The sequence below is a fragment of the Curcuma longa genome, chromosome 1, assembly GCF_044706935.1.
Source record: "Curcuma longa cultivar G26 ecotype Majalengka, Jawa Barat chromosome 1, ITB_CL_G26_1.1, whole genome shotgun sequence".
NCBI classification, from domain to species: Eukaryota; Viridiplantae; Streptophyta; class Magnoliopsida; order Zingiberales; family Zingiberaceae; genus Curcuma; species Curcuma longa.
In genome coordinates, this window is record NC_133861.1 from 16,025,722 (window position 1) to 16,048,599 (window position 22,878).

The window sequence follows — 22,878 nt, forward strand, 5'->3', positions numbered from 1 at the left end:
TGGGATAATTCGATTAAGATTTTAGGAAATATGTTTAGCTATCTATTTAGTTAGGGGTTGATTGGGTCCATTAAAAAAATAATAACATAGCTTGGATATAAATAAATAAATAAAATTATTATATATTTATAGAATTAAAATAAATAAAATATATAACTTAGATAATTTTATCAAAGTTTAATCAAGCCTATTTGTTTATCCCTATCATAGTTAGGAGTTGCTTATGATAAAAAAACAAAAGTTCAATTTTAATTAAAAAAATCTCTGTTTTAATAATAAAAACTGACATATGGCAACCTTGGCACAGTCGCGGGGATCGTGCGACCTCGGCACAGCCGCAGGGGTCGCTTGACCCCTCTAGCCCGGCCACTAGGGTCGCGCAACCACTCCACCGTGCCCGTTGGGATTGCATGACCCTTCTGTGGTGACCGCGGGAGTTGTGCAAAGCATCCGCGACTGCCGTTGAGCCTAGTGCCGAGTCGTGTCGATGCGGTCGACAAGTGGAACGAAATATTTCGCTCGTTTCGACTGGCTCAGCACGATATTTCAATCCATGCATGTGGATTTCATATGAGAAATAAGATGGGAAGAGTTGTTTTAAAAATTAAAATGAATATTCTGAATTACTTTTCAGTTGATATTTGTTTATAGATTTGCTTGATCTTCCATACTAGTGGTACTTCTTATTGTTGATACTTGTAGCTTCATGTTTATAACTTTTACCGGTGGATCCTATGATAATACTTAAATGAATTAACATGCTTCATATTAAAAGGTTAATTAGGATTGGTCATTCATACTAACTGATAAAATGTGAATTTAAAATTAAACAATTGTGATAAAAATAATTAAACATAATAAGGATATTAAATGGCTAAATGGAATATTAAAAAGTAAAAATTATGAACCTAGCCTTATACTAGAGTACTTGACGTCCACAGGAGTTGTAGTAGCGTGAGTCGCTCACGATCAGTATTTATTATGTATTGAGGGGGTTGTTAGCCCATACGTTAGATGATGTTATTACAATCTAAGGACACTACTGGCTTCAATGATTCACTTCTTAGTTGATTTATCAGATTTAGACCATTAATGACACTCATATACGCTGATACTCATATGATTTGTGATATTTATCTATGTTGATATTATACCGTTAATGATCGTTATACATGTTGCATATATATGATCGTAAAAATTGGAAATTCATCTTAATTGATGGTGACAAATGATAATAATTTGTAATGCTAAATTCCAACATAAAAATATTAGATGATTATAGATATATATTCATATATAAATTTAGAACTTAAAGAAAAATTAAAGTTGTAATAAGTGATTGTTTGCTATTCTACTTCCTTCACCTCTTAAACAAGATTAAATACACACACATCTTTTCTAATTACCCACTTAATAATTTATGCTTACTATTTGCTTCTCTTGACCTTCAAATTTTGTAATCACGGGCACTCTTTTGATATTATAGTTGGTTTCAGCTGGTACATAGAGTTAGTCAAAGATCTCAACTTGATAATTCCTGATTTGGCTTGAATTTTATTTAATTGGATTTCGTTTGATTTCATCTGTTATGTTATCCGTATAATTTTTGTTATATACAAAGAAAATGATATAAATAAATAAATTTAATGAATTTCTTGGTTATCCTGTTTATATGGTTCCTAAGTCTCTTTTATTATGTTGTCACCAAGTGAGATACCTCTTAGAGAGCGGGAATTACACCCTCAGGGTGTAACATCTCTAAGAGAGAAAAATGTTGAAAGGAGATTCAGTTACCAAGGGTTTGCTTTGACAAAATTAGATGCAAGGAGAGATAAAGTAAATGTTAGAAAAAAAATAAATTCTAGCTTGACTCCAAGATAAAGAGATGTTAGACAATGATAAATCTAAATTTGATGTTAGCTGAGCATCATGTGGCAATATAAGCTGGTGGTGAAAGGGGAGAATGATTAAGAAAAAAATGATGAAGAACAAGAAGCCGACAAGGAGAAGGAAAAAATCAGAATCAATAAAATAGGGTGAAGAATGGATAATACACAGTTGACACATTTGAGAAGTGGGGGAGGAAGAAGAAGAGATTGTGAAGAAGAAACAAATATATTAGATGAAGAAGAAGAGGAGGATTCACCTGATCATGGTTGAACCATATAAGAATCAAGAAGACTTTCACATTCCATCATTCTCACCAACCATCCCTGGTTCCAAGCATCCAACAATTTTCTGATGAAATCCCCATATTTATCTTTGTCATCATAGGAATGGACATGAGACAGACAGTCATTAACACATAATCATTCAGACAATTATGCCAAAAGATGACTAGATTACAGAAGTTGATGATGAATAGGAATCCAGAAACACATCAACCTAAGGCAAAGATAGGAAGACTTGAGATAAAATCATGAAGACACCATACCAATGGCATTTTCATTTCCACCTCCCTGTTTAGGAATACAATATTGCCTCTTCCACTTTTAAGAATCTGTTGTTTCTATTTGAGAAATCAACATTTGTCACCTCCCTTTTTATGAAATATTTTTGCTCATCTTTTTTTTTTCTTCTGTCAATGTGCCCTTGTAATCTCTTCTTAGAGGTTAACCCTTTTAGAAAAGACAGTGAATAATCCTATAATTGGCTCCAAGCTTGGGTTTATTCAATGCTATGATTGCATCTGAACCAACTTGACTTAGTGCTGTTCTCACTTGTGTTTGTGTGACTCTCATCCATATAATGAGGCGGCAATGCAATTTGTGATCAACAATGCACCTCATGGGAAGCAAAGTCAAGCTTAACAGATCCAAAGGAGAAGGTGGGCACTAGAAGACATGGTGTGAGATGCAGGAGCACAAACAGGATACAATGATGCTCAAGATGGGGACGACATGTAGGGAAGAATCTATTTGATATCCATTAACAAAGTTGCAAGATAGTCAATGAAGGTCTCTGCAATTAGAGACGGCACAAGGAGTAAGCACAGGTGAATCAGTATTCTTTTATGAACTAGTATTGTGGGAGCAGCATGAATATAACTCGATGAGGTCTTGTTGCAAGTAGAATCACACTTGTTGGAAGGGTTATTGCCCCCATGTATTAAAAGATGTTAAAGAAGGAAGTCATCCCCTATGAGTGGGTCATGGAGACAAGCAAAGCTTTTGTTAAGGTGGCTATTAAGGAAGTTGAAAGAAAGGAAAAAGTGCTATAGGAGTCAACTGGATCTTTAGTGGATGCAATTGGATTAGTAATAATGGTATGTTGTTGGATGAAAGGATCCATTTGATTCACAATACAGTTGATCAACAAGAGGTGAAGGAGGATGTTTTGCAAAGTGGAGAATTGCAGTGGTGCTGACAAGGTGAAATAGAGGAAAGAGGAGAGGGTAAATAGTGATTATTAGAATAGAGAAGGGAAGATAGAAACTTGTTGTGAAGAAGAAAAGGAATTGTGATCATCATGTGAAATACACAGCCTCACTATTATAGGAAAAGAGAAACTTGAACCTTAAGAGAGAAATCACTTTGACACCAAGTCGAGAGGGACAAGATTATATTTATCAAAAGAGAACTAATACATGTGTACCGAACACATAATACCACCGTGACTAAATATTTCATGTGGGACTTGTGTTGTATCCACTTGAGAGGAAGGGAAGCCAAACAAAAGAGAGGAGGAAAATAGTCCTTTGTCTAATTTGTTGGTGGAACAAAAAATAAGGTAAATAACAAAACAACCTGAATCTCTTTTAGGTCTTTCCAAAAGTGGGTGGAAGAGAGGAGAAAGAGAGAAATGTTGAAAAGAGTAAATTAACCCTGCATGTCTTAGAAATGACAAGATCAAAGGTTTAAAGTTATTATTTCTCATATACCCTCTTCTTTCATTTCTTTTCAACTAGACAAACAAAGAAAATCCCTTCCTTTCTTCCTTACTCTCTTCCCTCAAATAGTCTTAATTTCTTTCTCCTCTTCCTACCTCAAGAAGACTGTCTTAACTTGTACCCATGTAGCTATTAACCTATGATCTCAATGACCATTAGTAGTGCCAAGGATAGTTGTCTCCTTCCCAGTATAAGGTCTGTAACCCAGACAAGTCCAACAAGGCTTGATATGCATATCAGCAAGTACCCACATTTACTAAGCAAATCACCCCAAGTGTTGGAGAGACATGAATCGTGATACAACAAAGTAGCACTTACATGCATAGGAATGTCATATTGGTGATTATACTTGATACTAGTTTCAAATCTAGAAAGAATTATGCTGCTGTATTGTCAGCATCAAAATTGTGGAGCGAGTTAATCTGTAAAAATTTATTTCATAAGCATATTCACTCTACTCAAGATCTTTTAAGAATGACAACTGGCAAACTGAACTATGCAACTTGCCTAAAGAGCTTAAGAAAAAAAATTAAATATTTCACTAACAAAAAACCATCATTTTACTTGGGTATGAAGATAACCTCAGATTTTGTGGCTATGGCCACTGGATTCGTAAAAAAATGTGCTTCAGGTTTAATTGGCCAACCTAAATCATGAAAACACTCTTTTGACCTGCAATAGAGGAATTACTTTGTAAAACACTCAGGTAATAGAATTTGAACTAAAAAATTACTAACCAAAAATATTCATTCAGATCATCGTAGTTTCTCCATCTTGAATGGCTGACACTACCTCGTTTGCTCCTTTGGACTTCCTGCCACATTTGAACATAACAGACATCTCATTATTGTATAGGTAGTTACAAAGAAGAGACAATTGGGAAGATTCAGGTGAATAATAACATAATAAACACTCAACTTATGTGAGGCAGATACAAATACCTTTACCAGAACCTTATAGATCGGAGTCACAATATTCTGCAGAAATGATTCTTCACCTTGATATATAGGTTCAAAATAACCACCAGTGACTGACTGAACATTACTGTTTAAAATTCCATCAAGCTCGTTCGCCATCTTATATCAATAACAAATTATAATTAAATTACCATTTAACATACATGAAAAAATATAACAAGAAATTTGAAGGTTGGAATTTGATGGCAAGTATAAAAAAATATAACTGATGAAAATAACCAAGTGTTAGTATCAAAAGAATATAAATACCATGCTGGCAAGAATAAAATAGTAACTTCTATATAGCAGTGTACTATTATACTTTTTATTTTATTTGTTTGTATAGCATTTATTGATGCAGCATGGAAATTGTATTCAAGCACAAACGAAATAAATACATGTTATTTAGATATAAATTTCAATTCTCAAAGGCATTTAGGGTTTTTATGTACAGTTCATTGACCCAAACCACATTGGTTGGACTTAGATGAAGGCCTTTTAGATGAGTTTCTTTGTTACTTCTAGTGAGTCTTTCATTTTTAGTTGTCATTTAATTACAAATTCTGGAGTCGTATTTTCTGAGAAAACCTTACTTTTGAGTTGCTCAAATGAAAAAATGATTCAGTCATTGCACCATTAAGAGCTATATTAGGGGAGCTTAGTATATGTTCATAATGAGTTTAAATATTCAGATTTCTGCCCTCTTATAGAGTATAATACTTCATTTACAAAGAAGTGTCACAACTATGCTACAGAGGATACAAAATGGAACGGCATCCTTAATTACAAAGAAGATGAGATCGTGGCAGGAGAGAAAAAGTGTAGAGGAAGACAAGAGAGGAGAAAGACGGGGAACAGAGAGAGTGGTGAGAGAAAAGATACCCACTATACCCACTAAAAATACAGGCATATGTGGCAGCTGTTTGTGACAGTTTTGTTACATGTTGCAATCTGCAAGCACTATAAAAGTCGTCACAAGACACAATAACGCTGTGCGTAAACATTGCAACAAATCTAATTTTTCACTGAAGCTAGAGGCTGCTGAGGTAGAAACTACAATGAAATAAACCTTCACATGTGTCACAACAGCATAGCGATTGTGTTGCTACAGAAAATATTTTAGCATTGCATGTGGTTTCAATATTTCTACCAAGTTTAAGTTAGGATATATCTGTGATTTCACACGTGTATCAAAATTTGAAAGTCCAACCGGTGTTAACAAATGAAGTCCTAATAGGTCAAGATGGACCAGATACTAAACAAATGAAAAACGATTCAAAGGTGATACCTCTTGGCAGACGAGAAGTCTAGGTAGAGTGAGAACGGTATGACGCTAGAAAAAAAATCCAAGAGGTGAACTCTTAGCAAGTGAAATGTGAGAGAGCTGTAACTTGGGCAAGGGTAGCTATCTCATTTTGACGATGACTTAACCAAGAAAAGGTATTTTAGGATCAAAGTGAATGGAAAAACTTGTGACAAATCAACTTCTATTCCAAGTCGAGTCCATTGGTGACAACAAACATAGATGTTTAGATTTAAGTATTGTAAATGTTAAATAAGATAAAATCTTGATTAATGGACTAATAGAATATTGAATTAGAAGATTCAGTCAACACATGATACAGTCACAATAAAATTTTGATCAACCAACTAATGGCAAGAGCAATGAACTATGGTAAGTAGCAATCAATGGATGACAGTCACGATTCGGGATATCGGCTATGGTTAGTTGATGGATGGTAAATAGCAATCGACTGATGATATAATCTGCAAATAATGTCTTCAGCAGATAAAGATGGCGAGATCGTGATTTAGTGGATTTGATCACGAATTTATATGATCCAATCATGGTAAATACAAATTGACTGATGACACGGTTAGCAGATTCAATAGCAGTTGCAGATAAAATCCAAAAATGGTGGATCAATATCAATAATAATCAGACGATTGATGGTGATCGATTTGCATCTATAAAAGTTAATCTAAGGCATCTCAAATAGAATATCCAAATGTGCTCCACTCTTAGGGTTGTAACAAGCTAAGCCGAAACGAGCCAAGCTTTATAGTGTTCAAGCTTGTTTGATAAGGTAACCAAGTCGAACCTAAAATGAACCAAGTTTTTGAAATGATTGTTCAAGCTTGGCTTGATTTCTTTTTTATGAGCTTAAACTTGGTTCAAGTTTGGCTTGAGCATGGTTCGTTTAGATGTTATCGAACTCTCAAATCAAGCTTGTTTGATTGTTTGAAACTTTTACATTTTAAGCTTTTTTAGTTGATTATTGAGTTTGATAATACAAATTTATTTATTTATTTTGAAACTTTCTTTCTTTATTTAGTATGTTGATTCCGAGTTTTATTGATGAATATGGTTCACAAATATTATTCACATACGTTGTTCACGAATGTTGTTTACGAATATTAATGAGTTAAACATATGTGTTCAAGCTTGTTTATTTAATTGATCTTGTGTGTATTGAATGAACATAAACAAACTCTTACCAAGCTAAACACCAAGTTTGTTCACGAACGTTCGATTCATTTACAACCCTACTTTCTACATTCATAGTATTTCCTGAGCATGCCCATATTATTTTTTTATATTTTAAATTTCTTAAGATCATCAATTTTGTCAAAAAAATTGATGACTATAAAATTCTCACATACAACACCAACAATCACTAAAGTCTTTATTTCACCGAGTGAGATCTTATATGAATCATCTTATGCCATTAAATTCAATCTCTTACTATATCATCATTATATTTAAATAAATTTTATCCTATTTTATTATTAGTAATAAATATTTTTTTTATCTTTCTCTATTAATATGCGTATTTATAATGATCTCATATCATCTAATTAGGATATTTATTGGATGATCATTTTTAACACGTATTTAAGAATTTTTCCTTAATAAGTGCACGTGCAACTTCAATTTTCATTTTAATATTTTAGTTTCCTATCCTATCCATCCATATATATTTACACATCTATTTTAACATCCTTATCTCTGTAATTCTCATCTTTTATTCGTTTGCTTATTTAATAGTCCAACTTCAATTTCATATAACATAGTAGTTCTAATCATCGTTTTGCAAAACTTTCCTTTTAAATTTTATAGGTATCTTACGATCATAATATTCACTTGATATTCTCCTCTATTTCAATTATCATTTTTGTATCTTATGTAAAGTATCTCTATCAACTCTCAATCCTTTTGCAATAACATTCTTAGATACTTAAAATTTTCAATCACAAATAACTCATTATCTCCTAACTTAACAATTGTTTAGTAACCTTTAATACTACTAAACTTAAATCTTATATATCTTAAAAACTTTTATTTCAAGTGTTTCCCACTAATATTCAAATTTAGCATTTATTCATTCACACATCAATCAAAATAATATACATTTAAAATAATTTATTAAGTTTGATCACGCTCTTCCTTCTAGATTTTAAGCATTAAAAAAATTTAACTAAAAAATAATAGTACAGTAAGGTTAATTTAGTATGAATTCTGTGTGTGAAGCCGTTTGATGGTCATTTTAAATGACTTAAAATCTATAAATAGGAACAAAAGAATAATGTAAGTGGAACAATGTTCATTTCACATACATCTAAATCTTCTTTCTCTATAATGAGCTCAACAGAAGATAATATATATGTTTTTATTATATTAATAAATTCTTTAGTAATTCTATCCTTTGTTTTTGTTCTTCAATTTAATACATTTAACTTTTTTTTTCTAACAGTAGAATTTATTAGTTCTTTTTTAATTATAGAATTTATTATGCTTCTTACATATGTCCTCACCATCTTTTAATTACAATTGGTTATTGCATGTAGCTTCTAAAAATGTGAGTTTATGATTAACGCCATGATCAGTAGGTGGCAGACCAACCAAAAACATTGTTATAGAGCCGAGGGCTTCAATAATCGGGGTAATTAATGACAAGTGTTACAAAAGCTTGCAATACATTAAGGTAAAAAAAAAAAAAGAAAAAGAGATGCTATTGGCCTAGGTTATGATGTTAGGGTAGGAGGTGGAATATATTCTCTAAGCAATAAGGAATGAAAGTTCAAATCTCATATATAGATCATGTTATATTAGAGAGTTTAAAATTTTATGATATTAAGTCGTTCGTTAGGATTATAAAATTTAAGATTATAATTTTATATATTACTATATTTGTATTTTTTTAAAATTAAGAAATGAATTTATAATTAAATTTTAGACAAGTTAATAAATAAGTTTATTCATAATTATTCATGAACTTTTTATGAACATTAACAAACTGAGCTTACTAATGTTTAAACTTATTTATTGTAAGTGAACATAAACATCCTTTATTATTCCAAACACCAAGATTGTTCACTAACATGTGGTTAATTTACAACCAAGATTTTACTATTAGCCATCCCCTTTTCTTCCAATCAACTACCTCCCTACAATCACCTACTATTTCTCCTCTTTTGCATCCAAGCAAGGCCCTTTGCCACTTTGTATAACAATCTATAACCTCGGCCCTCCTCCCCAATGACCGACATATTTAGAGAGTATTTTTGCATTGTATTAATTTAGATTTGTTGTTGAACTTAGAATTGATAGAGCTCAATGGCGTAGAAGGATCTATATAGCCGACTCCACCTAGTGAGATAAGGTATGGTTGTTATTGTATTGAACTTAGAATTGGAATGAAATGTTAGTTTAATTCATTATTTTTGTCGTTAACATGGAATTAATCCAAAAATAATTTTATTTTTATATGAAATTATTTATTTTCCTTTTGAGGGTAAAAAATCACTCATCCTTTATCACAAACAACTTTACTGCAATAGAATGCATACAAAAAATAACAACATATAAAAATTATGAATTTTATTCGTGATGAAGGAAAACAATCATAAATGAACAATTTTGCATCAAATAATCCATTTCCTCCTATTAGGGGCAAAAGTCATCAATAATCCATCATAAATAGCACACTTATATCACATGAATACATTCACAACTAATACTACAATTGTATTCAAACAATTAATACATCAGAATGATTTAGCTTTGAGAATGACAATCAAACAGTTTCAATGAAATTGTTCATTTTTTTATTTTGATGGCTAATGTCACCCATCTTTTATTACAAACAAGAATCCCTTTTACAAAAAAAAAAAAAAAAGTTACTTGGAAACTAAGAACTTTCCCTTTTAATAATTATCAGAGGTGCACAACTCTATAACTCTATAATCAATATTTTTACTCAATCTATAAAATTAGATCATGTAATATCAATATTTTTTCCTATTAAAAAAAAAGTTTCTTTTAAAATCTCATCCACATAATTCTTTTTGGTTAATACTATGATTTAATTCATAAAATGAACATAATGTTAACAAACAAGTTCGATAATCAGATCAATAACAACTTTATGTTTGTCAGATGCTAAAAATATTAAAAAAAAATCAAAGCAATCATGGTAACTTTTATATGGTAAATAAAATAAAATAAAAACCATGATAAGAGGAATTAAAGGTGTCTTTTATTATCAGTTGTTATATTAAATTTGCCTACATAGAATCCATAGACCTGTGTACAAAGTTTAGACCCGCCACTTAGACTAGAGATCCATTTTTGACATAATAATATTGTTTAATTAGTCAACACATGGTAATTATATAGATATAATTGCCCCTGATGAAAGTTGATGTTGCATATGTGACACTTATATGTTTGATCAAAGTGACAACATTATTCTTATCAATCTTAAAGCCTGAACTAACTGTTGAACAGTTTGGGCATCAGGAAATGTACAGTGTATGAATAATAGTTTCTAGTGTAGTAGATCCTATGAAGGTTATAGATGTTCTTATTCACCCTGGATAGTGACAAACACCGAACTATGTATAATGAAATGAAAAAAAAAATATTTTAGCCATAAAATATGATTTTTAATAATAATTACATCCCAACTGAACTTTTTCTATTCGCAATTTTAGACTGGATTTTACATTCTTGTTAACAGAACATCGGATGAAAATTTTAGTATGCATTAAGCAAGAGACACTAATGTATAAAACTACACTTACATGATGGAATATGTAGCAAAGGCATTCAGGCATAAACCGAATACTGGAAGCCTCACCCCAAATAAGGAAGTACAAACCAATATAAAGAAGTTCCCGTTGTGCATCCTCAATACTGGAAGGCCTGTTTTGAATATTGTAAAATTATAGATTTAAACCATGTGGTTTAATTTGAATGCTGTCTTGAAGTATCCAACTAATTATATATATTATATATAACTCACTTGATGTTACAAGGGCAATGTAAATAGTCACACCATGAACGATAATTCTTAAAAACTTTCTTTGCCAGTTGCCTCACAGTCGCAATATCCAACTGTAAATAGAAGGGGTGAGCTATAAATGCACATAAAAGTAAACATGCCAAGCTCTGGGCATAGGAATACCATTGCAGGAACATAATTACCCGTGCATAATCATCCTGGGTTCTTTTCCTTATGTCAATATTTGCAAGTAACAGAACCAAATGTTCTCGTTGATTCGCAACATTTCCTTTCTGCACTTACAGAAATTGTATTTGCTGGTTTATCAACTGAATAAACAAAAAAATAGGGCCAGTAGAATTTGCACAGAAGAAAGATTGCATTCATAAAAAACTATGCTCTTTACTTGAAAACGAAACACAAATCCAAGCCAGTCTAGCAAATCATGAATAGAATGATCCCCATCATCATGCACCAAGGTATTATTAGTTAGGTTTTGTGAATTTGCTGTGGACTGCAATCTGGGTCTTGGAAGGTTATCCACTTTACGCAATTCATTCAATGCAGCTCGTATCTGTAAGGACCACAATGTTAAAAGGGAAAAGTAAAAAAAAAATTATTCTCAATGCCCTACACAAGCAAGAAGAGAAATTAATAGGTAAGCCACCTCTGGAAGCACCATGATTTCAGAAGCACCAGAAACATGAAGAGGAAGAATGTTGTACTGTCCAAAGTGACGTTTTTTTCTCTCAATTTCTGTGGCATACCTATTTATCTGCAAGCATGGATTCAGTTACTGGTTTACTGTTTTCTATATTCATATTAGATAGAAAATATACAAAATGTCAAAAGAGCATGTATACTCCAAAAATTTAAGACAAACCTCAGCCTCTACTCTCTCAGGAGGCACCACAGTCTTCAGAACATCATATAGCACAGATAAAATTTGATAATGTTTAGCCATATCCACACTGTACAATCATAGATTGACATGTAGTAGTAAGATGTAATAGTATTTTATAGAAAAGATTGCTGATTAGTACAATAATAAAAAAGTCTATCTACGATAGTCTTACGGTTTTATTTTGACAGGACCTTCCTTGATGTAAGTTTCATAGTAATTCTTATAGTATATTTGTATTTCTTTTGGATCATTTCTAGCAAGTTGTGGCTTTGTTTCGGCTTCATCCTGCAGTCAAATGAGAAAATAAATTTAACAAGATTACTAAAGACCAATGTATCTCATGTACACATAAGTAGAAGAACAATGATCTGGCATGACTGTGCTAGTTAGAAAAAACTGCCTCCCACTCAAATTAAGGTAGGATATATGCTAAAACCATTGTGCGATCAGACAAAGATCAGTAAGATATAACACTTTTGACAGAAAAGAATAAAAATATATGCTAGAATGGTTCAAAGTCACAGTGATGTCAAGCCTGTATAACGTGAGAAGCCCTTGTTCCACTCCAGAACCAAAATGCAGCACTGTAGCAGAACACACATCAGCCTTCTCGATCTCTTCTTTGGCAAATCCTAACTAGATTTGTCCAACTTGGAGCAAAAAAGGTAAACTAGTGGATAATATGTAGAGCTTACCTTGAATCCAAACTAGATGTGTTGAATGACTTACCTTGAAAATTGCCCCTAATAAAACTGTATGTGACTAGGTTATGGAAATTTCACTTCTATGATACAACAAAGGGCAGCCCGGTGCACGAGGCTCCCGCCTTGCGGGGTCCAGGGAGGGAATCCAATGTACGCAGTCTTACCCTGCCTTTGGCAAGAGGCTGTTTCCAGGATTTGAACCCGTGACCTTTAGGCCACACGGCAGCAACCTTACCGTTGCGCCAAGGCTCCCCTTCACTTCTATGATACAACAAAGACAAAAAAAATCTAGAGCTTTCTTCAAAACTTTTATGCTAATATAGTGTGCCATTGTGCCAAAACTTTGCCTGGAATTATCTTGAACAACAATTTTTTTTTTTCCATTCCCAGTGCAAATTTATAGAATATTACTTGACTCTTCAAAATAAATACCAAACCACTAAATGGAAAGCAAGCACAAATTTAAAACATAACAAACAAATTTTTCCATATAAAAAATGTCATGCCCTGACAAAAAGCAACAGCCATGTATTTAGGTATATAAATAGTACCCCTCCATCATCAGTTATTATACTAATTTAATTTAACCATCTGATCCTCCTGCAAGATGTTATGTTAATCCCACTATGGGATATAACAAATGGTATCTAAAACTACTATATATTACAACATAGTAATGGGTAAGGTTGGATTCAAAGTTTAAGTTAGTGGAAATATTTCTGAATCTTGAAGAGCCATAATCTGGAACTTCACACCATGACTTCTTAATATAGAACTAGAAATAAACTACAAATAAATTTGACAGGCCAAGAAGTTCAACAATATTTACTGTGGAAGACAAAGTGCTCCACGTTCCTAGTCCTACATTGATGGATGTGGTAGTCCACGTGTGCTTATATTGAGAGGAATCCACTCCCAAATCATTTTGGGATGGAACAGGATCCCATTTGAAATCAATTTGAAAAATTCTTAAATAAAGTTCAATAATGATGGCATAAAATTCATGCAAAACCACAAATAGTTGGGACAAGCATGATGGCGACAATATTGATGAATGTGTCAGTGATAGTGTCATAAAGATAATTGGATTAATTGATTCATTGCTATGTAATTGCATACTATGATTAATTTTTTCATACAATTACTAGATTGCAATAAAAGATTCTAATAGGATACTATTTTAGTAATAGATACTAATTTTCCTCTATATTGCTTATGCTCAATTAGGGCAAAGAAACTCACTTCTGCACAGAATGAATTTCAAATCCGAGCATAAAAAAAATCAAATGTGTGTTTTAAAAAAAATAATAACTTAGCCAAATAAAATTTTAAATTTTTTTCACTCCCTCATTCCTTCCATCAAATGAATAATTGAACAAAATCTTCACTTTTTTCCCTAATTGCTTCCTTCTTTTGTAGGAAATAGAGGTTTGATTGCAAAATTACGAGTTAGTTTATGCAATTAAAATTGACTAGAAAAAATTAAATTTAATAAGAAATAAATTAAATTTTAAAATTTTAAAAGCCAAAATAAACTCTACAAGTATTGAAGAAATTATTTTAATTAGTTTACAAGAGCTCAAAATGAATAATTTCATTTAAAATTATTTCTAGATTAACTATTAGGTAAACTACTAATTAAGCTTTTAAAGCTAAGTAAAATATTTCCTAAAACTTAGGAATTGATCTATAGGGATTTAAAGGTGGTTGGGGACCACCTATATAAATGTCTCATGAACTGAGACAAATAGAAATTAAGAGAGACATAATATAAGTGTGCTACAATACCTTGCCCCCCTTGGCCATCATCACTGCTCACCTCCCTCATTGTGTCATCAACCCCTTATGGGTATTCAACCATCTCCTTCTCATTCATCGTTTAGAAAAGTGGATACTCTCTCCTCTTGCGGATGGTAGCACCTCTTCACCAGGACAAGTGCTCAAGGCCACGTAAACAATATAGAGATTGATCATCTTCATGTGAGTAGCTTCCACAAGGTATCATCCTAATTGAAAAAATTGTTTTTAAATATGTATTTAATCCTATTCTACAAAAGGTGGAATCCGCCACCCTAGCGGCCCCACACAGTCGGCCTCACGACCAAATTTGTATTTAATCCTAACATACATTGCTGGTGAAGAAAATTTAAAATTGTCAAGCTTTCGCCACGTTGCAAGATCTTCCCCTGCGACGATCTCAACAAAATCCTATGCCAAACTTAACATTGTTGCCACTATTAAAGATCTCAAAAAGCATCCTAGATTAGGAAGATTTCTATTTATAGTTCTAGACATTGTTAGGTGCAATGCCATTTTTTAAGTTGAGTGAGATTCAAGACTACAAAAATGTTTAAAGAATTGAACACTCATGCTTTGAAATTTTTAAGATACAAAGTTTTGCAAATAAATAAGTTACACTATTATTTTCTTAAAAATCATTAAAAACAAATTAGCAATACTAATATACAATGATTGGGTTTTCAATAACTGATGCCCATTCATTAATTTCTTCATTGAACTTATTATTAAACATCTTCTGTATACTCTAAGTGTCCTCTGATGAATGAATCATATAACATCACACAAAAACTATGATTATCCCTTTGGATTACAAATGTCTAATATATTCAGAAAGTAAGCATATTTGTCCAGTTTGTCAACTCTGAAAATTTTCAATTATACAGTATGGCAAGTGATTCAGAAATTAAAGTTAAACTATTATAATATAAAAGAATTAGAAATATAGGTCGCAGTGTAATCAATGTTTAATAGTAGATTTCTAAGCTATTCACTATGTTTATCTGGCCCCAGCTAACACTGAAAAGTTATGTTTGTTGTACCATATATATTGCAGGCTTGCTTCTCAAAACTTTAGATACTTAACCCGCAAAGAAAATTGATGTATCAAAATAGATGTGTGCACATTACAAGCACTTTCTAGGATAGAGATTAGGCCAAGTTACTTAGTCAGACCATCCTCATCAGGATATTGTATCATTTGGTGGTAATATGATGAAATATGATAGCTAAATGAAGTGCAAAAGCTAAATAAACAACAATTAAAGTAAAAAAATTTCAAAATATTTAATGAAAAGTTAGTCTGAATTGAAATTTGTTGGGGCAATTTTCCCCAAGTGATTTGGATTTTAATATTTGGCTAAATCAGTTTAAGTTAGGCAATGCGTTGTTATCTAACATGTGTGGTTTGAGTCCACAGGAAAGCCCAGGAGTGGAGACCTGGCAATTGGTAAAGTCCCGGAGGCGCGGCCTCTTGGCAAGGATGAAGTCCCGGAGGCGCGGCCTCTTGGCAAGGATGTTTAGCACGATGAAATCGAGGGAAATGTCTCAAGCTAGTGCAAGGAAGAGTACAAGGCTTGTGGAAAACATTTGAAAGCTTGCATCAAGGCTAAGGGGTGAAGAGAAGCTGAAAGGGGAAGCTTTCAACTCTGGCAGTCGACTGGTCCTGCCAGCAGTCGACTGATGGTGATCCGGAGCACACACAGACAAGCACAGAAAAATCAGTCGAGTTGACAGTCGACTGGGGCAGTCGACTAGCCATGGAGCAGTCGACTGATCTCTCTGGTTAATATATTATGCTGATTTTTCAATGAATCTTTGATTTCATTTTGCAATATTGAATGTACTCCTTGTTCACTAATGTGCTTGTATGTTTCATTTTATGGTTTTAGTACGTGAACAAAGGAGAAGTAAGGATTAAGGGGGAGAAAATTATAACATTTGTCATAATTCATTGGAAAAGAGTTCATGTTTCTTATAATGCCTTTGATTACTTATCCATTATTTACTCTGATATTCCCTGATTCTTTTTGTTGTATGTCAAAAAGGGGGAGAATAAAATGGAAAGTTAGGCTTTCATGATTACTTATTCATGCTTAATGTTTATGCTTACTTGATTAATTCTGATTAAAGCATGATTATGTATGGAGATATTATACATGTTGTATTTAAAGACCTAACGTAAATGATTTTTGCCAAACATCAAAAAGGGGGAGATTGTTGGGACAATTTTCCCCAAGTGATTTGGATTTTAATGTTTGGCTAAATCAGTTTAAGTTAGGCAATGCGTTGTTATCTAACATGTGTGGTTTGAGTCCACAGGAAAGCCCAGGAGTGGAGACCTGGCAATTGGTGAAAGGCGCGGCCTCTTGGCAAGGATGAAGTCCCGGAGGCGCGGCCTCTTGGCAAGGATGAAGTCTCGGAGGCGCAGCCTCTTGGCAAGGATGTCTTAGCACGATGAAGTCGAAGGAAATGTCTCAAGCTAGTGCAAGGAAAAGTACGAGGCTTGTGGAAGACGTTTGAAGGCTTGCATCAAGGCTAAGGGGTGAAGAGAAGCTGAAAGGGGAAGCTTTCAGCTCTGGCAGTCGACTGGCCCTGCCAGCAGTCGACTGATGGTGATCCGGAGCATACACAGACAAGCACAGAAAAATCAGTCGAGTTGACAGTCGACTGGGGCAGTCGACTGGCCATGGAGCAGTCGACTGATATACTACCGTTGAGGTGACAGCTGGCAAATTAAATGCATATTTAATTGCCATTGAAGCCCATCAGTCGACTGGCCCTAGTAGCAGTCGACTGGTGCACTGAAATTTATAAAAAGAGCGGTCAACGTCGCAGAGAAAACAACAACATTCATTCATCTTCTTTACTGCTCTCTGACATTTGTAAAAGCTCTTTTCTTCCTCTCATACTTCATTAAAGATCTTGTACGAGGAAGACATCGTGTTGTGAAGGTTTCTCCACCTTCGACGTGTGATTCGAGAAGGAGGTTTTTCTCATAGTGGAATCGTCGGTTGTGTGTGTGGATCCTTGGATTAGTCACCTCGTTGAGGTGGATACCAAGTAAATCGACCGGGTTAGCGTTTGGTTCTTTGCAATTTATCTTTATCTTTTTGCTTCCGCTAACAAATTTGCAGAGAAAGTCGAAAAACGCTATTCACCCCCCCCCCCTCTAGCGAACGCACCGATCCTAACAAAATTTAATGAAACTAAACCCAATTGTACTCTGGAAATAAGCAACTATCCATACTGTTTCAAAATGATTAGTGATCCAGGTGCCAATAAACACACCAAACAAGCATAAAACTTTGTAATAGAAAAGTTACAGTTGCAGTTATGTTCTTTTATAACATGCATTGACAAGATGATATACATCCTCCATCTTGAGGGAAAGTGTTGCATACATATGAAATTGAATCACTGACATACAAGTAAAGGATTAAGTGCAAATAGGAAAAAGTTAAATGGGCTGTGAAAATGCGGGCTAAATATGGAAATTAAAGAAAAAAATAAATGAGAAATAATGAATAGATGCGATTGTTAGTAATAATGCCATAAACACAATGGGAGGCCTCAAATCTAAATACACAAGATGTGTTTTTAAACAATAAACCTAGTCGCTCTCTCTGCTTTGTCTCATGTATCGTGTCATCATTGTTGTGTCATACGCCTCATTCAAACACTAACACCTCTACACTATGACAAGATCCCAAACCATGTGAACAAGTAGAGATGGAGCAAATTTTTATGCACAAAGGTAGCAACATTATTCAATATATATATATATATATATATATATATATATATATATATATATATATATATATAGAGGAATGATATGCCGCGCGACAAACGCCGCGCGGCACCTCCGCGACAGCCGACCTCCTCTCATTCATCGTCGCCGTTCGTCGCCGTCCGATCACCGTTGGCCGCAATTTCGGACTCGTTGGAATCACAACTCGACGGCGCACACATTGGCATCGGATTCCGGCCGGATTGTGGCCGGAATCCGGCCGGAATCCGGCAGAAACGCGACAGAGGCGCTGTTGGCCGATTCCGGCGGAAATCGGCCGGATTCCGGCCGAATCACGGCCGGAGACCGGACGCGGTCGACGCGCCGGCGCCGGGCGCGTCGACCGCGGCCGGTCTCCGGCCGTGATTCGGCCGGAATCGCCCAACAGAGGCTCTGTCACGTTTCTGGCCGGATTTCGGCCGGATTCCGGCCACAATCCGGCGGGAATCCGGGTCCGGCCGGAGCGCCGGCGAGTTGGCCTTCCAACGCATCCGGTCCGGCGGCCGTTGGTGGTCGGACGACGGTGAACAGCGGCGGAGAAGCAGCGAACGTCGGAGGAGTCGCGAACGGATGCGCAGGATACGTCGCGCGGCATATCAAAACCGTATATATATATATATATATATATATATATATATAGGTTCCTTTTCAGCTTGATCTAAGTTCACGGGGTAAAACAAACGTGTAAATATTTAAAATGATCATTTTTGTTGCATTGTGTAGTTTCTACCATTACAACAATACAATTAAATGATACTCTGATCTCTGAGCCTACGTCAACCTTAACCCCTCCAGCCATGTGGACAAGTAGAGTTCATGCAAATTTTTGTGCAACTACCACAAAGGTATTAACATTATTCAAAAAATAATTCTATTTTTTGTTCCTTTTCAATTCGATCTATGCTCACAAGCTAAAGTAAACATGAAAAAAATTTAAAATAATCATTTTTGTTATGGTTAAATCATACTATGATGGTTAGGCATAGGTCAAGACCTTAGCCACCCCCCACCCCTCCAAAAAAATTGGAAAAAACAAAAATTGAAAAGAAAAAAAAACTGAAATTTCCCTCATTAGTCTGCTCTACTGTGCCTTTGTATTGAATGTCCAAGATAAATCCCACCTTAAGCACGACCAGGTGTTAGATTAAGATTTTCGCTTGTTATACAAAAGTATATAATTTTGTGCCTTTTCTAGAAGCTTAAACCATTAGGATTCAACATAGCAAGCAAATCTTATCAAAATAAAATAGTCTCATTATTCTGATTTACTCTGTAAGGTCCAAGACAAGTCCCACTTTAATCACGAATAAGTGTTAGACTAAGATTTTGACTTGTGAAACAAAAATATATAATTTTGTTACTTTCCTAATAGCTTAAGACCATTAGGATTTGGTATGCCAAGTAAAATATAATTAAAAGAAAACAACATGTTCAAGAAGATACAAAAATATTGGGGGAAAATCATTATCGATCAATATATATGTACCCTTTCTAGCCTGCGTAAGAGGTATGTTTTGAATTGACGAACACCACGCATGCTTGATGTAGGATCCAGATTATGGGCCTTCTCAAATGCATGAAAACGACCTTGATCAGGAAAAAAAAAACATTCCCATTAATCATATAAGATTTCAAAAAGATTATGCAGAATAGTATGAAAATTTTAGCAATTTGAAATTTTAGTGACCACAAAGGAAAAATAAACTCACTATCTAGGAGAAAGTCTAGACGACTTTCATCAGTTAATAAGCTATAGAAATGGAGAAACAAAAGCCAGTACTACCAGACACTCTGGTTATCCCAAATTCCCTTGCCCTGTAGTTTTATGTTGGTCATTCTCCCCTAGCCTATCCTACAAAAGTTAAGGTATTGAATCCACGCCACGGAGGTTATAGGAATTAGATGGAATGTTTGAAACTTGCCAATTGTGATACCAATCAACTAGCTATAGCAGCATATCTCCTACCCAAAGCCTGGTTATTCACAGATGAAACAATAAAATGCAGGATTTTAATATCTTGAGAACTAATTCAATGATGATATACCACATAGCTCAAACGAGAAGATAAGTGAACGAATGCAGTCCTACATACATTGAGTATGTGAAAGCCGCTAAAAGATCTTGAGCAACCCTCCAGGCAAGATCAAAGGTCAAAAGCTAGATAATGTATGTAGATACTGCACCGGCACAGTTGAGTGCTCTATGTTTAGACAATTTAGAGGAACGACGAAATTTACGTTTGCTATGTCGCAACATCACTCTTTGCATATCGTCAGAACAATATACGAGCTAAGATCAGAGTAACTGAGTAAGGTGGAGTTCTTACAGAGATAGGCGACGCGAGGATTCTCCTGCTCGATCTCGTTGGCCACGCGAAGGATGGGAACGATCGAGGCGAGGGAAGCGGGGACGAGCTCGCTGTCGGCTGGGGCGGGCGGGGCGGCCGCATCCTCCTCCTGCTGCACGTCATGCGTGGTCGGCATCCGTGTCATCTTCCTCGAAAACGTCTTCCCCAACTTAGGCGCGCCGGAGGTCTCCCCTCCGCCTGTTGCCGGCTGCTTGCCGCTGCTCGCCATCTCCGTATGCCCTTTGCCTCTTCCCTTTCTTCTTCCTCTTGCTCCTTGGGTTTCTTCTGGTTCCAAGAGAAAGAGATCAAGGGCAAGACGGCGAGCATTCTCGCTATATGTAATAGATCCGTTCCTTCGATCGATCACAAAGCTACTCGGCGATCCTTTTTCTGCTTTTTGGCGGAAGATTAGCTTCTTTTGCTTTTTCTTTGTCGCCGATCTCGACTTTTTACTGGGTAGAGAGTTGTGGAATTGGGGTTGGAGTATCCAAGCAAGGAATGAGGTAAAGCGAAAGAAAAGAAAAAGGGAAAGCTAGGAGACGGGAAGAAGAAAGAATTGTGTCAGTGGAAGTGATAGTGGACGGGAGGAGGTGCAGCAGTATAAGAATGCATTAAATAACCCGGTAATCAATTAGTTAGTGATGAGCTTTCCGTTTCGGCACGGTAAGAATCGATCCGAATCACTTTGCACGCCGTAAAATCAAATTTAAGATAAAAAAAATATAATTCAATTTAATCTTTTATTATATAACTTAATCATGTACCTCATTGCATTTTAAATTTTATATTTATAAATAATTCTGTTTTATTTCCCTCCCTCGAGCAAATGATGATTTCTCTAAATAATTTCTCCAGGTTTTTATTATCGGAGGCTTTAATTTATTATTCCCTCGAGCCCAATGATAATTCCTCATAATTTTTTGTGAGTTTTTTTTAAACTAAACACTTTAACGTATTCTAGATGTCCTTCTAGAGGCACTGTCATTGGCAAAATCAAGCTACTTGATCCAACTGGTTAAATGCGAACTTTGCCACCTTCACCTCTTTGTTAATGCTTCGTCATCTCGCGACCACATTGTCACCTTTTGAATTAGACGATAAACTTTAATGCGAACTTTGCCACCTTCACCTCTTTGTTAATGCTTCGTCATCTCGCGACCACATTGTCACCTTTTGAATTAGACGATAAACTTTAATTATACTTTTCACGCCACCTTAAGTCATCTCTTACCTTTTCTGTAGACATCCAGATTGTCACCCAAACACCACGATTCGATCCCCAACTACGACGTATTTACAAAAATTTTCCTATAAATGAAGATCGCAATCAAAGGAATGTTAGACGTTTGAATTTGGTGACGAAAATTATATTTTCGTGCACTTTCCGATTTATCCTGATGGCTAATGGAAAACTTCTATGAGACTGAACCGATCACCCCAGACATAGTCAATAGAATTAATTGGGATTTATTATTTTTTTACATTTTCTGTTTATATATTTGAACATATCTCTTCTATACTCTTAGGACCGACTCAGGACTGCTGATAGACACTTGTCATTAATTACCCCGATTATTGAAGCCCTCGGCTCTATAACAAGGTTTTTGGTTGGTCTGCCGCCTACTGATTATGGCGTGAATCATAAACTCACATTTTTAGAAGATGGTAAGGACATATGTAAGACGCCTAATAAATTATATAATTAAAAAAGAACTAATAAATTCTACTGTTAGAGAAAAAAAAAGTTAAATGTATTAAATTGAAGAAAAAAAACAAAGGATAGAATTACTAAAGAATTTATTAATATAATAAAAACATATATATTACCTTCTGTTGAGCTCATTATAGAGAAAGAAGATTTAGAGTCAACCTCAGATGAGAAAAACAGCTGACGATGAAGATGACAACGTACGCTAGTCTACTATGATTAATCAATCTTCACAGCAGGCCTTGGAAAAAGAACTGTACTTGATCGTCAGGAGTTTGCCATTGCATTTGAGACAAAGGACCATTTTCACAAGGCAAATTACAGCAAACGAAACATATCATCTTTTCTCAAACACCTCGTTGTCAACCAGTCATCTAAGCATCATTAGGTAAATAATACTAATACCCGAAAGCAATTCAATGTAATTGCATTAGATGATAAAAAACGAGTTAATGGGAGGATAAAATTCAAATAGCCGAGCACAAATAATTA

At 34.7% G+C, this 22,878-nt stretch overlaps 1 protein-coding gene across 1 annotated transcript in view; it reads right to left on the bottom strand.

The window, feature by feature from the left end:
* The window catches only part of LOC141832838 (callose synthase 7-like), a 36,322-nt gene extending 15,106 nt beyond the window's left edge, over positions 1–21,216 (bottom strand). The window contains exons 1-12 of the mRNA XM_074720214.1: positions 20,658–21,216; positions 19,817–19,917; positions 12,209–12,321; positions 12,016–12,103; positions 11,800–11,907; positions 11,539–11,706; positions 11,336–11,425; positions 11,154–11,245; positions 10,933–11,053; positions 4,831–4,965; positions 4,627–4,703; positions 4,471–4,561 (exon numbers count right to left, since the gene is read on the bottom strand). Of these exons, the coding sequence (XP_074576315.1) occupies positions 4,471–4,561; positions 4,627–4,703; positions 4,831–4,965; positions 10,933–11,053; positions 11,154–11,245; positions 11,336–11,425; positions 11,539–11,706; positions 11,800–11,907; positions 12,016–12,103; positions 12,209–12,321; positions 19,817–19,917; positions 20,658–20,907 (1,434 nt within the window). The 5' untranslated portion in view covers positions 20,908–21,216. The remainder of the gene's footprint in view (positions 1–4,470; positions 4,562–4,626; positions 4,704–4,830; positions 4,966–10,932; positions 11,054–11,153; positions 11,246–11,335; positions 11,426–11,538; positions 11,707–11,799; positions 11,908–12,015; positions 12,104–12,208; positions 12,322–19,816; positions 19,918–20,657) is intronic.
* Between the last annotated feature and the right edge of the window lie 1,662 nt (positions 21,217–22,878).